At 54.1% G+C, this 18,048-nt stretch overlaps 1 protein-coding gene across 3 annotated transcripts in view; it reads right to left on the reverse strand.

The window, feature by feature from the left end:
• The window catches only part of Tp73 (tumor protein p73), an 84,275-nt gene that overhangs the window by 4,150 nt on the left and 62,077 nt on the right, over positions 1-18,048 (reverse strand). For all 3 annotated transcript variants that reach the window (NM_001108696.1, XM_039110454.2, XM_039110455.2), the window contains 9 exons: positions 7,197-7,383; positions 6,631-6,746; positions 3,780-3,889; positions 3,436-3,578; positions 3,017-3,105; positions 2,138-2,265; positions 1,606-1,754; positions 749-887; positions 38-131 (listed from right to left, as the gene is read on the reverse strand). In NM_001108696.1, coding sequence (NP_001102166.1) covers positions 38-131; positions 749-887; positions 1,606-1,754; positions 2,138-2,265; positions 3,017-3,105; positions 3,436-3,578; positions 3,780-3,889; positions 6,631-6,746; positions 7,197-7,383 — 1,155 coding nt within the window. The remainder of the gene's footprint in view (positions 1-37; positions 132-748; positions 888-1,605; positions 1,755-2,137; positions 2,266-3,016; positions 3,106-3,435; positions 3,579-3,779; positions 3,890-6,630; positions 6,747-7,196; positions 7,384-18,048) is intronic.

The following is an 18,048-nucleotide window of genomic DNA, read 5'->3' on the forward strand; positions in this document are numbered from 1 at the left end:
GGGCCTCCGTCCCTCTGGGGAGACTTGGGGCGTTTACCTCGATGGTGAGGTTCTGCAGGTGGTAGATGCTCTGTAACCCTTGGGAAGTGAAGCACTCGATACAGTTCGGACACCCCAACCCTGTCAAAAAACTGCAGAGAGGGTTTGAGAGAGTAGCATTAACTTGCTGTGCACTCAGGTCCCACAGGAGTGGCCGTGTCAGGGAGGGAACTAACTGCTTGTAACAGTGGGCAAAGCTTCTGGTCCCTCCCTCAGGGCAGGTGTGGCCAGCCAGCAGGGTCTCGGCCCAGCCTCTGCTCAAGTAACTTTGTTTCTTTTTCTTTGTTTGTTTCTTTGTTTTTTTTCTTATTTTATTGGCTCCTGTGTGTGTGTGTGTGTGTGTGTGTGTGTGTGTGTGTGTGTGTGTGTGTGTGTGTGTGTATGTTTGCTTTTTTTTTATATTCCTTACACCTCCCCCCTCCAAGAGGATGTCCCCACACCCCCTACCCCCACAACCCCCTCTACTCCTGGGGCCTGACCCTCAAGTACCTTTCTTTCCAAGGTTCTTTCTCAGAACCTGCTGATGACCCCTGATAAGGCACGCCCCTCTCAGCCTGTCCTCCCTCAGGCCAGCCAAGCAATTAAAACACAGGGTCAGACAGAGCCACATGCAAGGCTGCTCTCTCCAGCAAGAACCGCACAGTTAGTGGGAGGCATGGGTCGAGGGGTGAAGCACAAACCCAGGTCCAGCCACAGCCCGCCCACGCACCTGACGAGGCTGGGGTCGGCATGGTACGGGGGTGGCGGGGTGCAGTGGGATCCGGAAACCATGGTCTGGGAGCTGTGGCCTCCATTCATCTCTCCATTGGCTGGCATGCTGTGGCTGTGGCTGTTGAGTATCCCGGAACCTGAGCAAAAGAGCGGGTCCAGGAGCCTGAAAGCAAGCTCCACATACCTGGGGGTATCCCAGGCTGTGGTCTAGCCTGGCAGTGTGATACAGCACTGTAAAGGCTGTCTGAGTCCCTAGGTACAACCCTTCTTCCAAAGAGGTAGAAATGGAAGGTGGCTGTGTACGGGGCATGTAGTTTAGGTGACCTGGGGATTAGCAGCTGTCACATGGGTATTACCAGGTTCCAGGGTCCTTTTAGCAAGACAGACCTGGGGGTGTTACTCAGTGTCAGGAGTGTGTCCATCTGTAACCATATAAGGACCTTCCAGAGGAGACCCACACTCCATTCTGCTCAGCTCCCTACAGCTGCCCCTCAATGAAGTCTCATGTCCTATAATCCTTGAGATGAGGGGATTTGGTATTGCCATTTTGCTGATGGACAAACTGAGGCTGACTGAAGCCAGGGATCTTCTTCAAGATCCCGTGGCTATCAAGAGAGGACAGGCATGAGTTCTTAACTCTATCAGCCTTGCAAACCCCCAGGCACAGAACCCCTGGGATTGGAACGAATGTCCCCTCCCCCCATAGCCATCGTCCTTCTGCAGGCTGGAGCTGCAGAGAGAGGCAGCCATCAAAGCCCCACCCCCATCCTCCATCGGGCCTGTTTGTAAATCCACCCAGACCCTCCCTTGAGTCTCTATGGCCCACACAAGGCTTGCACTGCCCCAGGGACTCACCCATGGACCCCAGGTTGGGCCCAGCTGCAGAGCTGTGTGGGGGAGGCTGGCCTACCAGCTGGTTGACAGAGGGCAGTTTGTTGACACCACCGTGTACCTTGTTCATTGGGGACAGCACGGGCCCATAGGAGGGAGGCTGCAGGTGACTCCTGCTTGGAAAGCAACAGTGCACATTCACAAGAGGTAAAAGTGACCCCTCCCCCACGTGGCACCTCTGTGGACACCTGGGGATGCAGGCAGATGAAGAGTCTGTCTCTCAAGAGAAAGTTAGGAAGAAAGCTAACACCTCACCAGCTTCTGCAAATCCAGCCCCTCCTGCCCCTTCCCCATCAACATTTTCAAGGCTCGAGAGTGTGTGGGAGGCAGGGGAGGTGGGCTAAGTCCCAGAAGGCTTCCTGGAGGAGAAGGTGCTAGCTGAGTTGTGTTGGCCCTACTGTCCTGCCCAGGGTACCATACCTCCTGTGCTCCTGGCCTTCTTCCTGCTGGGTCAGAATATTCCCACTTCCCCATACAGATGGCTGGGTTCACTCACGGCCTCTGTAGGAGCTGCTGCTGCTGTTGCTGTCGGTAGGAGTCAACCAAAGGCTGCGGCACAAGCTCCATCAGCTCTAGGCTCTCCTTGACTTTCATCAAGATCTCAAAGTTCTCCCGGCCTCGAACCTGGGCACGGAGAGACATACTCTCTGTCCAGGTCCCCAAACCCCTGGTGGGATGTGGATTGGTCGAAGCCTCGGGAGGACCCCAGGCTGTGGCAAAGTGTTGATCTGCACTTGGAGTTCCCCAGTACCCCAACGCTCAGGATACCCTGGCTTTCCTCTTTCCAGGAGCAGGTCTAAGAAGTGGGTCCCTAAGGGTCCAGAGACCACACTCATTCTTCCCTGCAGGGAGGCTCAACAGCTGTAGGTCTTAAAGGAGGGCTCACACTCAAGGAAACAGAAAGCATTCTTTCAGAGTGCATGGTGATCCTACCACTGGGATTGGTACCATGTATGCATCCAGTCATGTAGGCTATACCCTATAGACCATGGATTTAAACACAGGCTATACCCAATAGGACCATGGATTTAAACACACACAGGCTATACCCTATAGGACTTTGGATTCCTATTGAAAAGCCACCCTAGGTTTCTCCTTTATAAAGGGTGCCCTTGGGTCTCCTTGATGCACAGCTAACCTGGCTGGCATGTTCACACTCAGTGAGTTCATGCCCTACAGGGTCTGACTCCAAACAGAGCCTCCTTTGAACCCCACTTCCTTCAGGGACACAGTCTCAATCCTCGGGCGTGAGTGCACCTCCCTCGCCCATCTCTCGTGACATCTGGACGTCCCCAGCCTGGGACCTTGGGTAATGGGAATGGGAACACACAGGCCTGTCCGCCCAGCCCACTCTGATGGCCATGAGTCCACTCACATGCATGTAGAACATGTCCTCGTCACCATGGCGTCTCTTCTTTACGTTGGTACCCAGGGCAGGGATGGCAGGGGGGCTCTGCTTGAACGCTGGAAGGCAGGTCGGGAAGGCACATGAGCCACAGAGCAAGGGCTGAGATGCCCAGGTGAGCACTTGCCATGGGTGTGGTCTGTGCATGGGGCAAACCTAGGCCGGAAGGAGCTGGACCAGGGTCCCACATGCGCCTAGCCTCAGAGCATAGGCAAGTGAGATGTCTTGGGTCAAACTTGCTCTGTCCAGCCGGAGAGGCTTCCAGGCCTCAGTCATTCAGACCCCCAGATGAGGGTATGCTTGGTGCCCTCGGAACAGGTAATCTTTCTCACACCCAGTTGCATCCGACTCCACCCTTCGACCACGCCGCGGCCGGGAGCCCCACTTACCACGTTTGCTGGCAGCCCCGTTCTTGGTGGTGCTTTCATTCAGAGCCTGTTGCTCCCGGTAATGGTCTTCATCGGCCTTTCGGTCACGGCCAGGACAGGCGCAGATGCGGCCCTCGAAAGACCGCCGGCCCAGTACCTGTCCACTGTCGGGTGGGCACAGGGTGACTGTGAGCCCGAGGGACCACTCTTGACCCTGCCCCCCTTCTGCAGACCCCTCGGAACTGGCCTTGAAGCTGGGTGCCCGCCAAGGAGAGCAAGCCCTTCCTGCGTCTGTGACGCCCCTCACCCCCAGTGCTGGCCCAAGTCCCCGCCCCACCTCTACCATCCTTCCTCCGCAGACTCACTCCCGGGTCTCCAGGGTGATGATGACGAGGATGGGTCTCCGATTCATGCCCCCTACGCAGCTGCTGTTACACATGAAGTTGTACAAGATGGTGGTGAATTCTGTTCCTACCTGTCCGAGGGGGGAGGCAGGGAAAGGGCTTAGCGTCAGTCAGCATGCAGGGCCCACCTTCTACAGAAAGGACCCGTAGCTGCCACCTCTGGCCCTGGTTCTGGGTAGGCATAGGGATACTGTTGTATGGTTCTCGGTGATCTACCCATCCATCCACCCAACCACCCCACCTTTGCACTCATCCATCCATCTCTCCACGTATCTCTACCGTCCACCAAGCTGCATACCCATCCATCTGCTTAAATGCCTGTCTACACACCCATGTATCCACCTACCCCACTCCATGGCCTCTCAACCCACACACTTAGACACACACTTATTCACTTGCCCACCCACATACCATACCCACTTACACTTCAGCTTGCCCACTCTCCTGTCCACCACCAGTGAGTGGTGCCTGAATACCCCCCCACCCCCTATTCATCCATCTACACTCGCTCGAGATCCCCTGTCCACCCACTGATCCATCTGTGCCTTCATAGCGCTGTGCTGGCTCCATTTCAGCTCTTAGGGGAGATACAGAGTCTACGGTGTGCTTGCCACAGCCACCTCCCATAACACAGGCAGAGGTCAAATGTCAGGGCTGTATGTGAGTGGGTGTGTGCATGGGCCTTTGTGGCATGTGTGTGCTGAGTACTGTGGACTCATCTGGGCAGAGGAATGAATGGAGTTTCAAAGGTCTTGCTAGATATAAAAGTCTTAAGCCCCAGCCCTTCTTAGAACTTACACCCGCCAGCCACTAGAGGGCAAGCGACTCCTACTTTATCTGCAAGACTGAGCTGATCAGAGGGGAGGATGCTCTTGGTGTGTGTGTGTGTCTGTGTGTCTCTGTGTTGTGTTTGTGTTTGTGTGTGTCTGTTTGCACATGTCTGTATGTGTGTGTTTGTGTTTGTGTGTTTGTGTGTGTGTGTCTGTTTGCGTATGTCTGTCTGTGTGTGTGTCTGTGTATGTTTGTGTATGTCTCTGTGTGTGTGTCTGTGTGTGTGTTTGTGTGTGTCTGTGTGTGTTTGTGTATGTCTCTGTGTGTGTCTGTGTGTGTCTCTCTCTCTGTTTATGTGTTTATTTGTGTGTGTTGCTCTGTGTTTGTGTGTGTGTGTCTGTGTATGTCTCTCTGTGTGTGTTTGTATATGTGTGTGTGTCTGTGTGTGTGTTTGTATATGTCTCTGTGTGTCTGTGTGTGTATTTGTGGCTATGTGTGTTTGTGTGTGTGTGTGTCTCTGTGTGTGTTTGTGTGTGTCTGTGTGTGTATTTGTGGCTATGTGTGTTTGTGTGTGTGTCTGTGTGTATCTGTGTTTGTGTATGCATGTGTGTGTCTGTGTGTGTCTCTCTGTGTGTTTGTGTGTGTGTGTGTGTGTGTGTGTGTGTGTATCTGTATGTATGTGCATCATGGAGCCCTGTCCTACTGATATAAAGAGCTGCCTCAAAGGACCGCAGGGCTTGGCAGAGGGTGGGTCAGGGATAAGACATAACTGCAGTCCTCTTGAGCCTCTGCCCTGATATCTCCCACATCAGTCCTGAAGTCCCTTCACCTTGCCTTTGGCTCCAACTGGGCCTCATATCAGATCTATGATGGTGACCACACACCCTTCTGATGTCAAAAGTGGACGCCTGCCTCCTCCAGTCTCCCTTCTCTTAACTATTTACAGAACCACCACCTCCAGCTTTGTTCCCTCCTCTAGAGCCCTCACCTATGGTCTGAGCCCTTTGCCTCCACACTGTACTTTAGTGTTCAGAATGTCCGGTCACCTCCACTGTACCCCCGTCTCCAGCTGGCACCACACTTCCAAGGTTCTGCACACAGGCTAACCCATCACCTCCGTCTTCCCTACTCCCCCGAGCCTGGTCCGTCTTCCCTACTCCCCTGAGCCTGGTCCAGTCCACCGTATGCATCCTCTGTTCTCCCCTAGCCTGGTCTAGGAGGCCTTTCATGATCCCTAGTCCCCAGCATGGAATTGCCCATCCTCTACCCACCACCCCATGCTTGCTGGCTTGCTTTTGTCCCTGCAAATGGAGCCTGAGATGTCCAGGGACCCTCTCTCACTCCCATGTCTAGGAGGCTGTACTTGGGAGAAACAAGCAAGAAGATTGAAGATTGGACCCTCCAGGGAGGGCAGGGTTGAAAGGCTGGAGGTCATATGACCATACTTTGTTATATAGTTGAGACAAGAGAGAGAGACAGAGAGAGAGGGAGAGAGGGAGAGAGAGAGAGAGAGTGAGAGAGAGAGAGAGAGAGAGAGAGAGAGAGAGAGAGGCAGAGAGAGACACAGAGAGACACAGGACACAGAGAGACAGGGAGAAAGAGAGACAGAGGGAGAGAGACAGAGAGACAGAGAGACAGAGGGAGAGAGACAGAGGGAGACAGACAGAGACAGGAGAGAGACAGAGAGACAGAGAAATGGAGACAGAGACAGAGAAAGGGAGAGAGGCAGAAAAAGACAGAGATAGAGATAGAAGAAGAGAGACAGAGAGACAGGAGAGAGAGACAGAGACAGAGGGAGAGAGACAGAGAGATGGAAACAGAGACAGAGAGAGGGAGGGAAGAGAGAGAGAGAGAGAGAGAGAGAGAGAGAGAGAGAGAGAGAGAGAACTGAAGTTGGCTGGAGCTCTGGCCCAAGCTCTCTGCCCACAGTAAAATGAACTTCCAGGAAAAGGCCTGAGAGGCAGGCTGAGGTTAGAGCAGAGGCCTAGGTAACCCCACCCTGAAAGGTTGGCTTCAAATCCCAGCATGGCCCCCAGCCTACCTGTGGGGGTTCATATGGCACAACCACACTCTGCCTGCCGGTGACAGGGTCATCCACATATTGGGAGAGGTTGTTGCCTTCCACACGGATGAGGTGACTAGCCGGAGCAGACTGTCCTGCCAGGAGGGGACACAGCTTTAGAGAGGGGCCCATCCTCCATCCTCTACCCCTGTATCAGGCTTGTGTCAGAACTGAGTCCACAAGGCTTGTCCCCGTGAGAGTCCCAGGCAAGACTCAGAGCTGTGCAACCCTCATTCAGGTGGCCTTGAGCCTGACAGCTGTCCCTAGATCTGACCCTAGGGGTGTCACAGGCTTTCCCAGGGACACAGCAGGAATGCTTCACAAGGCTCCTCAGGGTCAGCTGGCCCCTTGGACTTTCTCCCAAGCTACATCCTTGCTGGACCATCAGCCTCTTGGGCTGTAGTCAGAGCCAAGGAAAGGGAGAGAGGGATGGGGTGTGGGCTCCTGGTGAGGGGAGAGCTGCTTATACACACTAGCCTGTTTCTCTCAGCCGTGACTCTGGTGCTGCAGAGGTCAGGGTCTCACAGCTGGGAGGGGGTGCTCACCTTCATTGAAGTCCCTTCCAAGCTCGTGGTTGGGACAGCGCTTAACAATGTCGGTCACATGCTCTGCCTTCTTGTAGACGGGCATGGCCCGGATGGCCGTGCCCGGAGGTGGTGGTGTGGACACTTTGATCTGGATGGGGCATGTCTTGGCAATCTGACAGTACAACTTCTTCAAAAGTGGGGAGTACTGGAGGAGAGAAGGGGACCGGGTTGAGATGGCAGCCCAGTTCGGGATGCTTCCACAAGACCCCTGTCCCAAGCACTCTGATGAGGCCCGCTCCCAGATGCTTCAGGCACACTTCAGAATGTAGAGACGGGCACGCGTGCCTGGTGCCCACTCAGCAACTGCCAGGCTATGTATCTCACCCGTATCTCAAAGGCTGCGAGTGGTGGGTGGTTGCATAAGGATGATAAAGGGTAAGACATCGGTGTGGGGGGAGGGGCTCTGTGGGAATCAGTCCTGGGCTTGCTTTCCCAGCTTGGATAAGGCCACTGGCTGTAGAGGTAGATTTGCAGCGTTGAGCTGGTCTGACTAGCTCAGAATTGCATCCCCGCCACCTTGTGCAGAAGAATGACTCTAAGAGTCAGTAAGTGGATTGCTTGCCGACCCCTTCCACCTTTATCTTCCAATGGAGAACTCTGGACCGGCAAGACCAGTCACCAGCACTGTATCACCAAAGAAAGCCACCAAGTCCAGGCAGCCAAGCTCTGAAGTTGGGCGAGGCAAGACCCAGTTTCCCCATCCTGGAAACTGACTGGACCTGAGGTCATACCAGGACATCTCTCAGGGACAATGGGATGCTACCATTCCCCCGTGGCCCAGGTCACTCTTCTAAGGATTGCACTGACCCTGCTGAGACCGCTTCAGTCTCAGGATCGGAATGATTCTTCTATGCAAGGCAGAAGGGTGCCATTCTGAGCTAGTCAAATCAGCTCAATGCTGCTAATCCTACCTCAACAGCCAGTGGCCTGATCCAGGATGGGAAAGCGAGATGCCCATTTATTTACCTGCTAACTGACTCACCACTATGGTTCCTGAAACCCCTGCTGACTCCTCATGCCTGCCTGCCTGCCTGCCTGCCTGCCTTCCTTCCTTCCTTCCTTCCTTCCTTCCTTCCTTCCTTCCTTCCTTCCTCCCTCCCTCCCTCCTTCCCTTCCTTCCTTCCTCCCTCCCTCCCTCCCACCCTTCCTTCCTTCCTTCTTCCTTCCTTCCTTTCTTTCTTTCTTTCTTTCTTTCTTTCTTTCTTTCTTTCTTTCTTTCTTTCTCATAGTGTTCTGTCTGCAGTACGCCTGCAGGCCAGAAGAGGGCGCCAGGCCTCATTGTAGATGGTTATGAACCACCATGTGGTTGCTTAGAATTGAACTCAGGACCTCTTAACCTCTGGGCCATCACTCCAGGCCTTCCCAAGGGAATTCAATGAAGCTCCACTTCCCTCTCAAGTCTCCCCTGCTCAGAATCATGAGTTATGCTACCCTGGAAAATGTTCGCCTATTTGCCATCCTCCCTTGTGACAGTCGAGGAAACTGAGGCCAGAGATGGCAGAGCTGTTAAAACAGAGAAGTGCTCACACACCAAGTCTTTCCTCTGCTAGGGACAGTGGGGGATCCTGGACACCCCAACCCTATCGGCTTAAGGTTCCCTACAAGGGGTGCACAGAAATAGCAGATACCAAACATAGGCAGCCGCAGTGAAAAGAAGGCAGGGAGAGGCACCATGATGTAGTCCCTTCCCTCCTGTTTAAAGAGCAAGAGAGACTCACTACAGGGACTCCACGGGAGGCCCTAGGGATTGTTTTGAAAAGCAGAGAGAGCCCTAACAGAGCAAGCAGCTGAAAGAGCTGGCCTGTATTCTCAAAGGAGCAGCTCAGGGCCACACCAGGCAAGTCCGTTTGACTTTCTGGGGAGTGGGGATGACCACTGACCACTGGTATGTGGGATCCCCAGCCTAACATTCTGGAGGAAGAGACACAATCTCATCCCCAGGATACATGGGGACTCTGTGACTTGGACAGGGTACACCTGACCCCTGCAGATCCATATCCGGGCTTTGGTTTCCTGCAAAGGGCCTCTCATCAAGTTAGTACACCACAGCCTGGTCTCCATCTGTGCAGGCTGGGGACAGGGTAGCAGGATAGTGCTGGTACCCTAGGCAGATAAAGGGCATGGGTCTGGCAGGTTACTGAGTTTCTCTGTGGCCTAGAGAAGTTTGCAGAGCGAGCTGCCCTGATCACTTATGTCCCTTATGTCGTGCCTCGAGTGAAGTGTGTGGTCTACACCTCAGAATGCAGGCATCTGGGGAAAGGCCAGTAAACGGCTCTACGCCACCCCTCCCTGCCCCGCCCTAGACCTTCGTCAGCAACATGCAGTTGCTGGGGGGGGGAATCTACAGCCCATACTTGGCAAAAAGCACATGAACTATACTGTACTTACTATAGCTTCCCTAGAAGGGACACTTGGGGTACATGAAGGTCACGGTATGAGGATCCCCAGGCATTGAGTAAATTCATACACAGCGATGTTGAAGTGCCCAGGCCTCTTGCTTATTCACAAATGAAGACCTCCCGGCAAGCCCCAGGTTCAGATGCCTCCTGACAGGGAAGGGAACCTAGCTAGTTCCGAGCTCAGAGAGACTCAACGTGAGGCCAATCAAGGCAGCTTCGTGGTGAAGGTGACGGTTCCAAGCACTACCATGTGTCTCCTGAGTACCCATTGTTTGTGAGTCCTAGCTACTTAAAGAAAATAGAACGAGGGGGTGGGGGTGGTGGACACCCCATGAATCAAGCCTTGCCTGCAAGGGGTGGGAGGACACTGAGGTCAAAGACACCAGGGGCAGCAAGAGGAGGTTAGCCTTTGAAGTCTGGCGCTTGGCTCCCTGTTCCGGCTCAGGAATGTGGGCTGGATTGCCCTAAACTGGACCACCTTCCAGGTTTGTCTACCACTGACTTACCAGCGGACCCCCAGATACCGGCTCTATGGTAGAGGGCCAGCAAGGTGAGGGGCCTCTTTATCTGCCATAGTAGATCATTACCAGGTAAGGTAATTTGTGGGTTGGCACATCTGACGGAGTCTCCTACAGTAGCCTTTTCAGAACTTTCTCTCCACTGCTCTAGCTCATGACCTAAGAAGGGGTCATAGACCCACCAGGCCAGGAACCAAGATGGGCTAGGAGCAGGTCAGGTCTGATGGGGAGCCCAGACATGCCTGGAGGGAGAAAGAGTATGGAGCCTGGCTCAGGGCAGAGCAGGGACCTCGCTCACCCACCCACTCCTGAGCAACCTAAGCTTCAAACCTTGCCTGACCACAATGCCCATCCCTGGAGCCCTGCTGCGGCCCTGAGGGTTGTTTTCCTCCCCAGTCACTGCCCTCTGAGGACCTAGGATAATTGACTACACCCCCAAGCCATGTACTGCCACTCCAGAGGTAGCTGAGGCCTGATCCTCCTCAGAAGACAGCTTCTGTGCCTCCGGATGTCCTAGGATAGCCATGAGGTGGTACTGCTTTCCGGGGCCTGGAGTGGGACCCTAGGAGGTCTGTCTAGAGAAAGGTAACAAAGTTGCAGAGTAGCAGGCCTGGAAGGGATGAGATATTGAATGCCCCACCCTGGGGAGGAGCTTAAAGGGCCCGGAGCTGTCCCTGGTACCAACGCAGCAGCCGCAAGACAGTCTCCTCTCAGAGGAAGAATCAGAGCTGGGAGAGTCATCTTTAGTGGGACAAGTCTCTCACCCGATCAGGGTGGAAGAAAAACGCAAGCCCATGAAGATCCAGGGCTCCCTTTACTTCTGCACCCTTAAATGGCGTCTCTAATCCAATGATCACGGGCTTTGGGGCACACACACACCTGCCAGTCCCACTCCAGCCACAGGTTAAATCTGTGGTAATCCATTTTAGCCAGAGGTGGGGAGTTTCAGCGAAAGATGCCAAAGCTTCCCCACACCTCAGAAGATCAGCCGTGGGGGACGGGGGGGGGGGAGACTCCAGGATACCGAGTATCCGGGAGAGTAGGAAGTTGCCAGTGCTCCCCTTCCTCCGCAGAGTTTATGGGGCCAGTCCTCAGGGTCGGACTCTGCTTCCAGGATGTCACGTGGGGATGCTTCCCCCCTGCTGCCCTCCTCCTGCCTCTCCTTCCCTAGAACCGCTAGATGGATGTGTTTCAACAGATTCCGAGCTGATAAAATCTTATTTATCTTCGGCTGTTGACACAGCGCCGTCCAGACTTGCCTGCGCGGATGCGTGTGTTCCGCGGGGCTTGCAGGAAATACTTTGCCCAACATCGGAGCGGAGTAGACGTCCCTTCTGCCACGGCTGCTCTCCTGACCCCTCCTCCTTCCCTCCCCCTCCCCCTCCCCCCCACAGTCCAAGATGGGCCGGCCCTGGCTGGAAGCCCCTAGCCTGGCAGGACCTGTGCAGGGCGGTGGGTGAGAGGGCGGGCGGGGGCGGGCGCGGCACAGGGCTGTTAATTTCCTCGCACCCGCTCCCGGCAGCTGGGTGCCCGGCACAGGCAGGTTTGGGCAGGAGGACAGTGGGAAGGTGATAATAACTTGTCTGTCATTTTCCCGGGACATGTAGTATCTTGCAAACCGCAAATACCGTTAACCAGCTTGGGCGAATCTGTTAGGACAGATTCAGAACGAAAGACTGTGGTGGGGGTTCTTCAAAAATACTTTTTTCATTGCCCACTTTTATATAGTGTGTGTGTGTGTGTGTGTGTGTGTGTGTGTGTGTGTGTGTGTGTACACGTGTGCGTGCGAGTTTTTGGTTTCCGGGGCTGTGGACCCCTTTGAGAATCAGCTCCAGGGTCTCAGGCTTTTACTCTCCCTATGACAGATCCACAGAGCAGGGCACAGGGTCTCAAATCTGGAGGAACAGGGGTCCTGAGTGTGGCTCCCCACTGTGTTTTCCTTTCTCTTCAAGAAATGCTACTGCAAGAGGAGCGGACCCAGGGATCCCATCATCCAAGAAGAGGTTCTGGCGCAGCCGCTTTGTGAGCACATCTTGGCCTTGGCTGGCACAATCTGCTACCAACATTGTTCATTTCCTCGATCATTCAGGGATCATCTGAAGGAGAGCAGGGGTGAGCTCTTACACAGCTTCGGGGCCCCTGATAGAAGAGCAGGGTTCTAAACTCAGCTTTACGGAGAGAATGATGCTCAGGCAATGGTCACCCAGACTGGCACCTTCCTTCCAGGATGCAGGTTGAGGGCAAGGAGAGTCCATGTTCTATAAACCCATCATTGGAGGGCCCAGGCTCCAGTGCCCGCCCCTGCCAAGTGTGCAGGAAAGAGACTGCAGTTATTCCTGAAAGCAGTGGTCTGGAGAAGGATAAAGGACACTGGGGAAGCAGATGTGAAGCCTGACTGCTTTGCGCGTGGAAGGCCATAGTCTGTTCCCCTATAGAGAGGCAGGCCAGAAGCTAGCTGGGGCACTCCTCAGGAGCTGGGTAGCCTGACCCACACATCCTTGAGCAAGAGCCATATGGGCACCTTGGTGGCCTAGGAGACAGAGTGTACTTTTTTGCACTAGGCCTGGGAAGTCAGAGGGCCCCAGGTCATGGGGTTTTGAGGTCCGTTTTAGCCTCAGCAGGAGCCAAGAACCTTCCAGTAGATTCTGCCACAGGCTGGGGAGAAAATTGTGACCTATGTGTGAGGGCTGGATAGTCTCATCTCAGAGTAGGAGAGGGCAGTGGTTGGGAATCCGAGAGGAAGGCTCAGCTGATGCCGCTACACAGAGACCAGAGAGAGAACACGGGCCCTGTCTGTGCCTCTTTCTCTGTAGGGTTCCTACTCTGACCCTTCACCTGGACATTTTAGCAAAGTTTTAACTTTGTTTCTAAAAGTTTCCAGCTGATCTGGGTGGGGTAGGTCAGTAGCCAGCAGTTATGTTGCATTAGCTGTGCACCTCTAGTTTCTGGTCAATAGCTCATAAAATCCAGAGATCTGTCCAAGCATCGTTGCCTTTTCACATGCTAATGACAGTCTGAGGGCTGAAGGCTGAGGGCTAGGGACTGCTTCCCTGAGCACCCCCTGGAAAGATCCAGGCAGTACACACAACACCTCAGCCCCAGCCTTTGGGATGGAGCACAGAGGATGTGGGGGGGTGGGGTAGGCTACCACACAGACGAAGATCAATTAGATCCCCAATGTCAGGAGACTAATCATGGCTACATAATGAAACATCTGTACACATTTTAAAGGACAGGGTTTGGTCAGCTCCTGGACAGCTGAGAGTGTGGAGGCGCCTGGAGATGGTGCCCAGGGAGAGCAGAGCCAGAGAGGACTGGGAAAGACACATCCTTTCTCCATCTTGTCTCACACTTCCTACCCAACCCCACCTTGCCCCATGCGTCTCTTTGTCTGCCCAGGTAACTAGACAAGTGGTTTGCAGAGTCCTGAGAGTCAGTGGAGCAGACTGGAAGCCCTAAAGGATAGGGGTCAGAAACATTGAGTTAGGCAGCGGTGCCCATAGGGGCACAGCCTTGGGGACAGAACCCTCCCTGTGAGGAAGGTATCAGACTAGACCTCCAGGCATCCAAGTCTTACAACTATCTAGGGCGGACATTCTTCACCCGTGTGTCATGATGCCTTTCACAGGGGCCACAAACCAGAGATCCTGCTTATCAGATGTTTACATTGTGATTCATAACAGTAGCAAAATTACAGTTACAAAGTAGCAATACAAGTAATTTATGGTTGGGGGCCACCAGCACCGCAGGAGGAAATGTGTTAAAGGGTCCTAGAGTTACACAGTGCTAACTTGTATCTGCTGCTATGACGCTGTTGGCTTGCTGTAGGGAGGGGTCTCCACACATTTTTGGGGTGGGCAGTTACAGAAGTCTTAGAAGTGAGTTCCAGTTTGGTTCTGTCCTCTCAGGACCCAACAACACCTCCATCTTTGGTCTTTCGTTTCTATCAGACTTACCAGGTCAGAGACCTGAGATCAGGGTCCAGACAGACTGGGTTAGCGTAAGAGGGCAGTCAGGTGACCAAGTAGAACACCAAAGCCAGAAAAGACAGGCAGCTCTGGGCTGCGGTTGTGTTTCTAGGGGTTGAGGAAGCTGCCAGATGGGGTTGCCCTGGTCTTACTGGGAAGCGTCTCCCCTGACATCAAGTCATGAGGGTGGATGGAGGCTCCAGGCAGCTGCTTGGCTGAGTGCAGCTGACCTTCTTTGCTATATGATGCACCAGCTACAGAGGGCCACTCTCAGGGGTTTCTGAGACATCCCTAGGAGGTCCTGTCACCACCCTAACTCTAACGTAGACATCTAATTTTTTCCCAGGACCCAGGGCCCATCTGGGGACTTCAGGAAGAGAAGAGTGTAGTCTGAGAACATGTGACCCAGTCCAAAGAACCATAGCCTTACCCTCCCTGTGAGTTCAAAGCGCGCCCCTGTCACCCTTCTTCCTGACCCAGCAAGCAGGAGAGTTGTGCCTTGGCAACTCCTGCAGGCAGCCTGCTACTGCCAACCTTGTTTAGCCTCTCTTCTGGCCACCAGCCATCAGCCTCTGGGAAAAAGCTCCCACGGGAGATTAAAGCTAGGGTGCAGGTCACAGGACTGTCCAGTACAGGCATTCACATGGAGGCTAGTGGCCAGCCTGCTCTGTGCACAGCATGGATCTCCTGTTGACTGTCAGTGGTGAAGTCCCGTCCCTACCCTACCCTACCCTACCCAACTGTAGCTCCCACAGTCAGGATCCACCTCGTCAGCATGAGGATGGCAAGGGTATCACAGGACAGTCACACATTCCACTCCGGCTGTGGCCCTCCGAAACACTGATCTTAGCCAGTTCTCTCTCTAAGGACCTGTGACTTTCCATAGTCTCAGGTTCTAGTGATGGCTAGGATCCAGGGAGACAAAGGTGTGCATGCATGTATGTGTGAGTGTGTGTGTGCATGCATGCAGGCGTGTGCATGTATGTATGTGCACGTGTGTGTGTGTGTGTGTGTGTGTGTGTGTGTGTGTGTGTGTGTGTGTGTGTGAAGGAGTCATTCTTCAGTGCTGTAGGCAGTAGCTTGTTAGAATATAAGTTTTCGGGGTTCCGGATTTAGCTCAGTGGTAGAGCACTTGCCTAGCAAGCGCAAGGCCCTGGGTTCGGTCCCCAGCTCCGAAAAAAAGAATAAAAAAAAAAAAAGAATATAAGTTGTCACTGAATTTTAGACACCTTCCTTGGAGCTACGGGACAGGGACGTTCTGGGGTCTAAATCTCTGATCCTACACTGAGCAAAGCTCAGCAGAGTGAGAGCCTCCCTGGAACCAGGCCCCAGTGCAGGGCATGGCACGGCCCCGCTTCACCCTCCTAAGGCTCAGGAGGCCTCCCAGGGTGTTCAGAACAGAGGAGCACCATGAGAGCTGGTGCCTCACAGACAGCTGTGGAGAGGCAGGTACTCAGGCGTGGGATCTGGGTCACTGAATGGCTTCTGCCACACCAGCAATTTTTCCAAAGAGCTTCTCTGCCCTCAAGTGTACCACACAGCTCGACTTTGAAGCCTGCTCTCTGGTCTTGGAGAAACGGGCTTGGTCCACTGTGACTTCTTGTACTGATCAGTGGTAGTGGCGGGGTCTCTCCTTACAGCTCTCAAAGCCTGGAATACTCCAACCCATGAAAGAGCAAAAGGTCCTGGATGTGGCTGTGACCTTTTTCCCAGGAGGAGGTGACAGGGCATCCTGGAGGTATGTGACGTGACCACTCAGCTGGGGAGCATCCTTAGACGCAGACACCAGCCTGCCAGTGTCTTCGGGCCGTTTCCCTATAGCCTACCATCAGCCTGGAGGGTGCAGGTATGGAAAACTCAGTTCACCGTTCAGCCCTGGATCTCACCTTGCTGTGTTACCCAGACCCCGTTTAGCTTTAGCCTATGACAGACACCCCCACACTGGCCTCTCTCCTGGCTATAAAGTGCGTTGGTAGAGCTGAGACGCAGGCAGGGCTCCCTCCGGCAGGGCAAATGTACTATGAATCAACAAAAGAAATGATGAGGAGCTGGCTGGCCTCCTCATCTTGGAGTTTGGTCACCTCTAGAATATTCTAATCAGATAGCATTTATGAATCCACTCAGGGAGGATGGTGGGCAGACAGCGTGTCTCTCCGGCCAGCATGGGTGGATGGAAGCTCTTTAGGTGCTAAGGAACAAGCCAAACTCCCCTTCTTTGAGGCAGGGGAGGTGGGGCCTCTGAGTGTCAGAACTTCCTTACTATCGAGCTCCTAGGGTCCCAGAACCACCCCTAAGGAATTGGAGCAGTGGGCAGGGCAGATAGAAAGAGAGTTCCACAAACTCTTGGGATGTGCCATTGGGGCCACCATCTCATTTCTGCCCTTTGCTGATGGGTGACCTGCCCTCGGAGTTCCTCATCTGTAAGTCGGGAAAGGAGGCACGCGGGTCTACTGCAGGCTAAGGGATGGCACCTGGGGTCCTGAAATGTCACGCCGCATCAGCTGCACTGAGTACAGGGATTAGGGAGTCTCCCTCAACCCCATTCAGGTCGGGTCTCTGTCCACTCTCCTGTAAATTCCTCAACCCCACTCAGGTCGGGTCTCTGTCCACTCTCCTGTAAAGTTCTCCCCAGTGTGGCGTGAGATGATGTGAGACGGCCCGAGGAAGGGTTAGCTCTAGGCCTTCCAGGGTCACACCAGTTCTCCTGAGGGGAGAACAGGGGAGTGAACCAGGAGCACCCCTCCTCCACAGTACACACAGCCAATCCTGAAAAACAGATGGTTCTTTGTAACACGTGAATTAGAACTCAATCCTGCGTTGACCCGGAAACCACAGGAGAGAGTCCTACCCTCCAAGGTGCCCTGTTTCCTGTCCCCTGCTAGAACCCTGGAGGTACGTGATGTGACCATTCAGCTGGGAGCATCCTTGCAGGGACCAGCCTGCCAGTGTCCCGCTGTGGTTGAATCCAGGAGTTCAGGGTTTCCAGGCTCTGTGCCTACTGAGGACCAAAGTCCTTCAGGCCACCAGTGGATGGAGAGAGCAGAGACTCATCTCCAATGCAGGTACCCAGCCCAGACCCAAGCCGGGGACAGCCTCCTGGCAGCCGGTCCTCTCCGGCAAAGCTAGACACAAGATGAGCAATTGCTGCGATTTTCTCCGTAAGTGCTCTTGTTTCCCCTAATAATTCACGTTTCATCTCCACAATAAACATTGTTAGAACTCTTCTCTAGGCTTTAAATATACATAATTGCTCCCCGTGCCAGTCAAAGGTATTAGTTCCATTTATGCATTCCATAAACTTTTAGGATAACGCAATTGACACCACAATCGTGTTGGGGCACCTCCTCTGTTCTTGTGCTTTGCAAACCTCCGAGGGGGCTGGAAAGTTTGCTCAAAATCCATTGGTGTTGACTCAGCCCTGCACTCCCCAGGGATCCCTCACAGAGGCTTTGTGCTTCCCTCTAGGGACTGCTGGGTGGCTGGGTGGGTAGGGGTTCTCTCTCAGGACAGACTAGCAGGCAGGCAGGCAGATGCAGACACACAGACAGATAGACGCAGACAGACAGATCGACAGGCAGATGGACAGACAGACAGACAGACACACACACACACACACCTCTGAAGGTCACTTGGGGCCATGTCCAGGCCGTCTGTCTGTCCGTGATGCTCCCAGGCAGCCAAGCCACTCACAAGCATGCACTCACTCTTGGGGTCCGCTGCAGCTGCCTCTGTAGTAGGTTGGCTGTGTCACAGCCTGCCCTTGGGATTCTACAGACACCACACCAGGCCAGGGTTACCGTCCACGCAGGTCCTCTTGCCTAACCGCAGGACTCTGTCTCTCAGTGGCTCCAATGTTGCAAACGGCCGTCTCGCTCAGTGAGGCAAAGCCGGCGTGAAGGGGCTGAGCTGGTGCTGGACAGCAGCC

The sequence above is a fragment of the Rattus norvegicus genome, chromosome 5 (genome assembly GCF_036323735.1).
Source record: "Rattus norvegicus strain BN/NHsdMcwi chromosome 5, GRCr8, whole genome shotgun sequence".
NCBI classification, from domain to species: domain Eukaryota; kingdom Metazoa; phylum Chordata; class Mammalia; order Rodentia; family Muridae; genus Rattus; species Rattus norvegicus.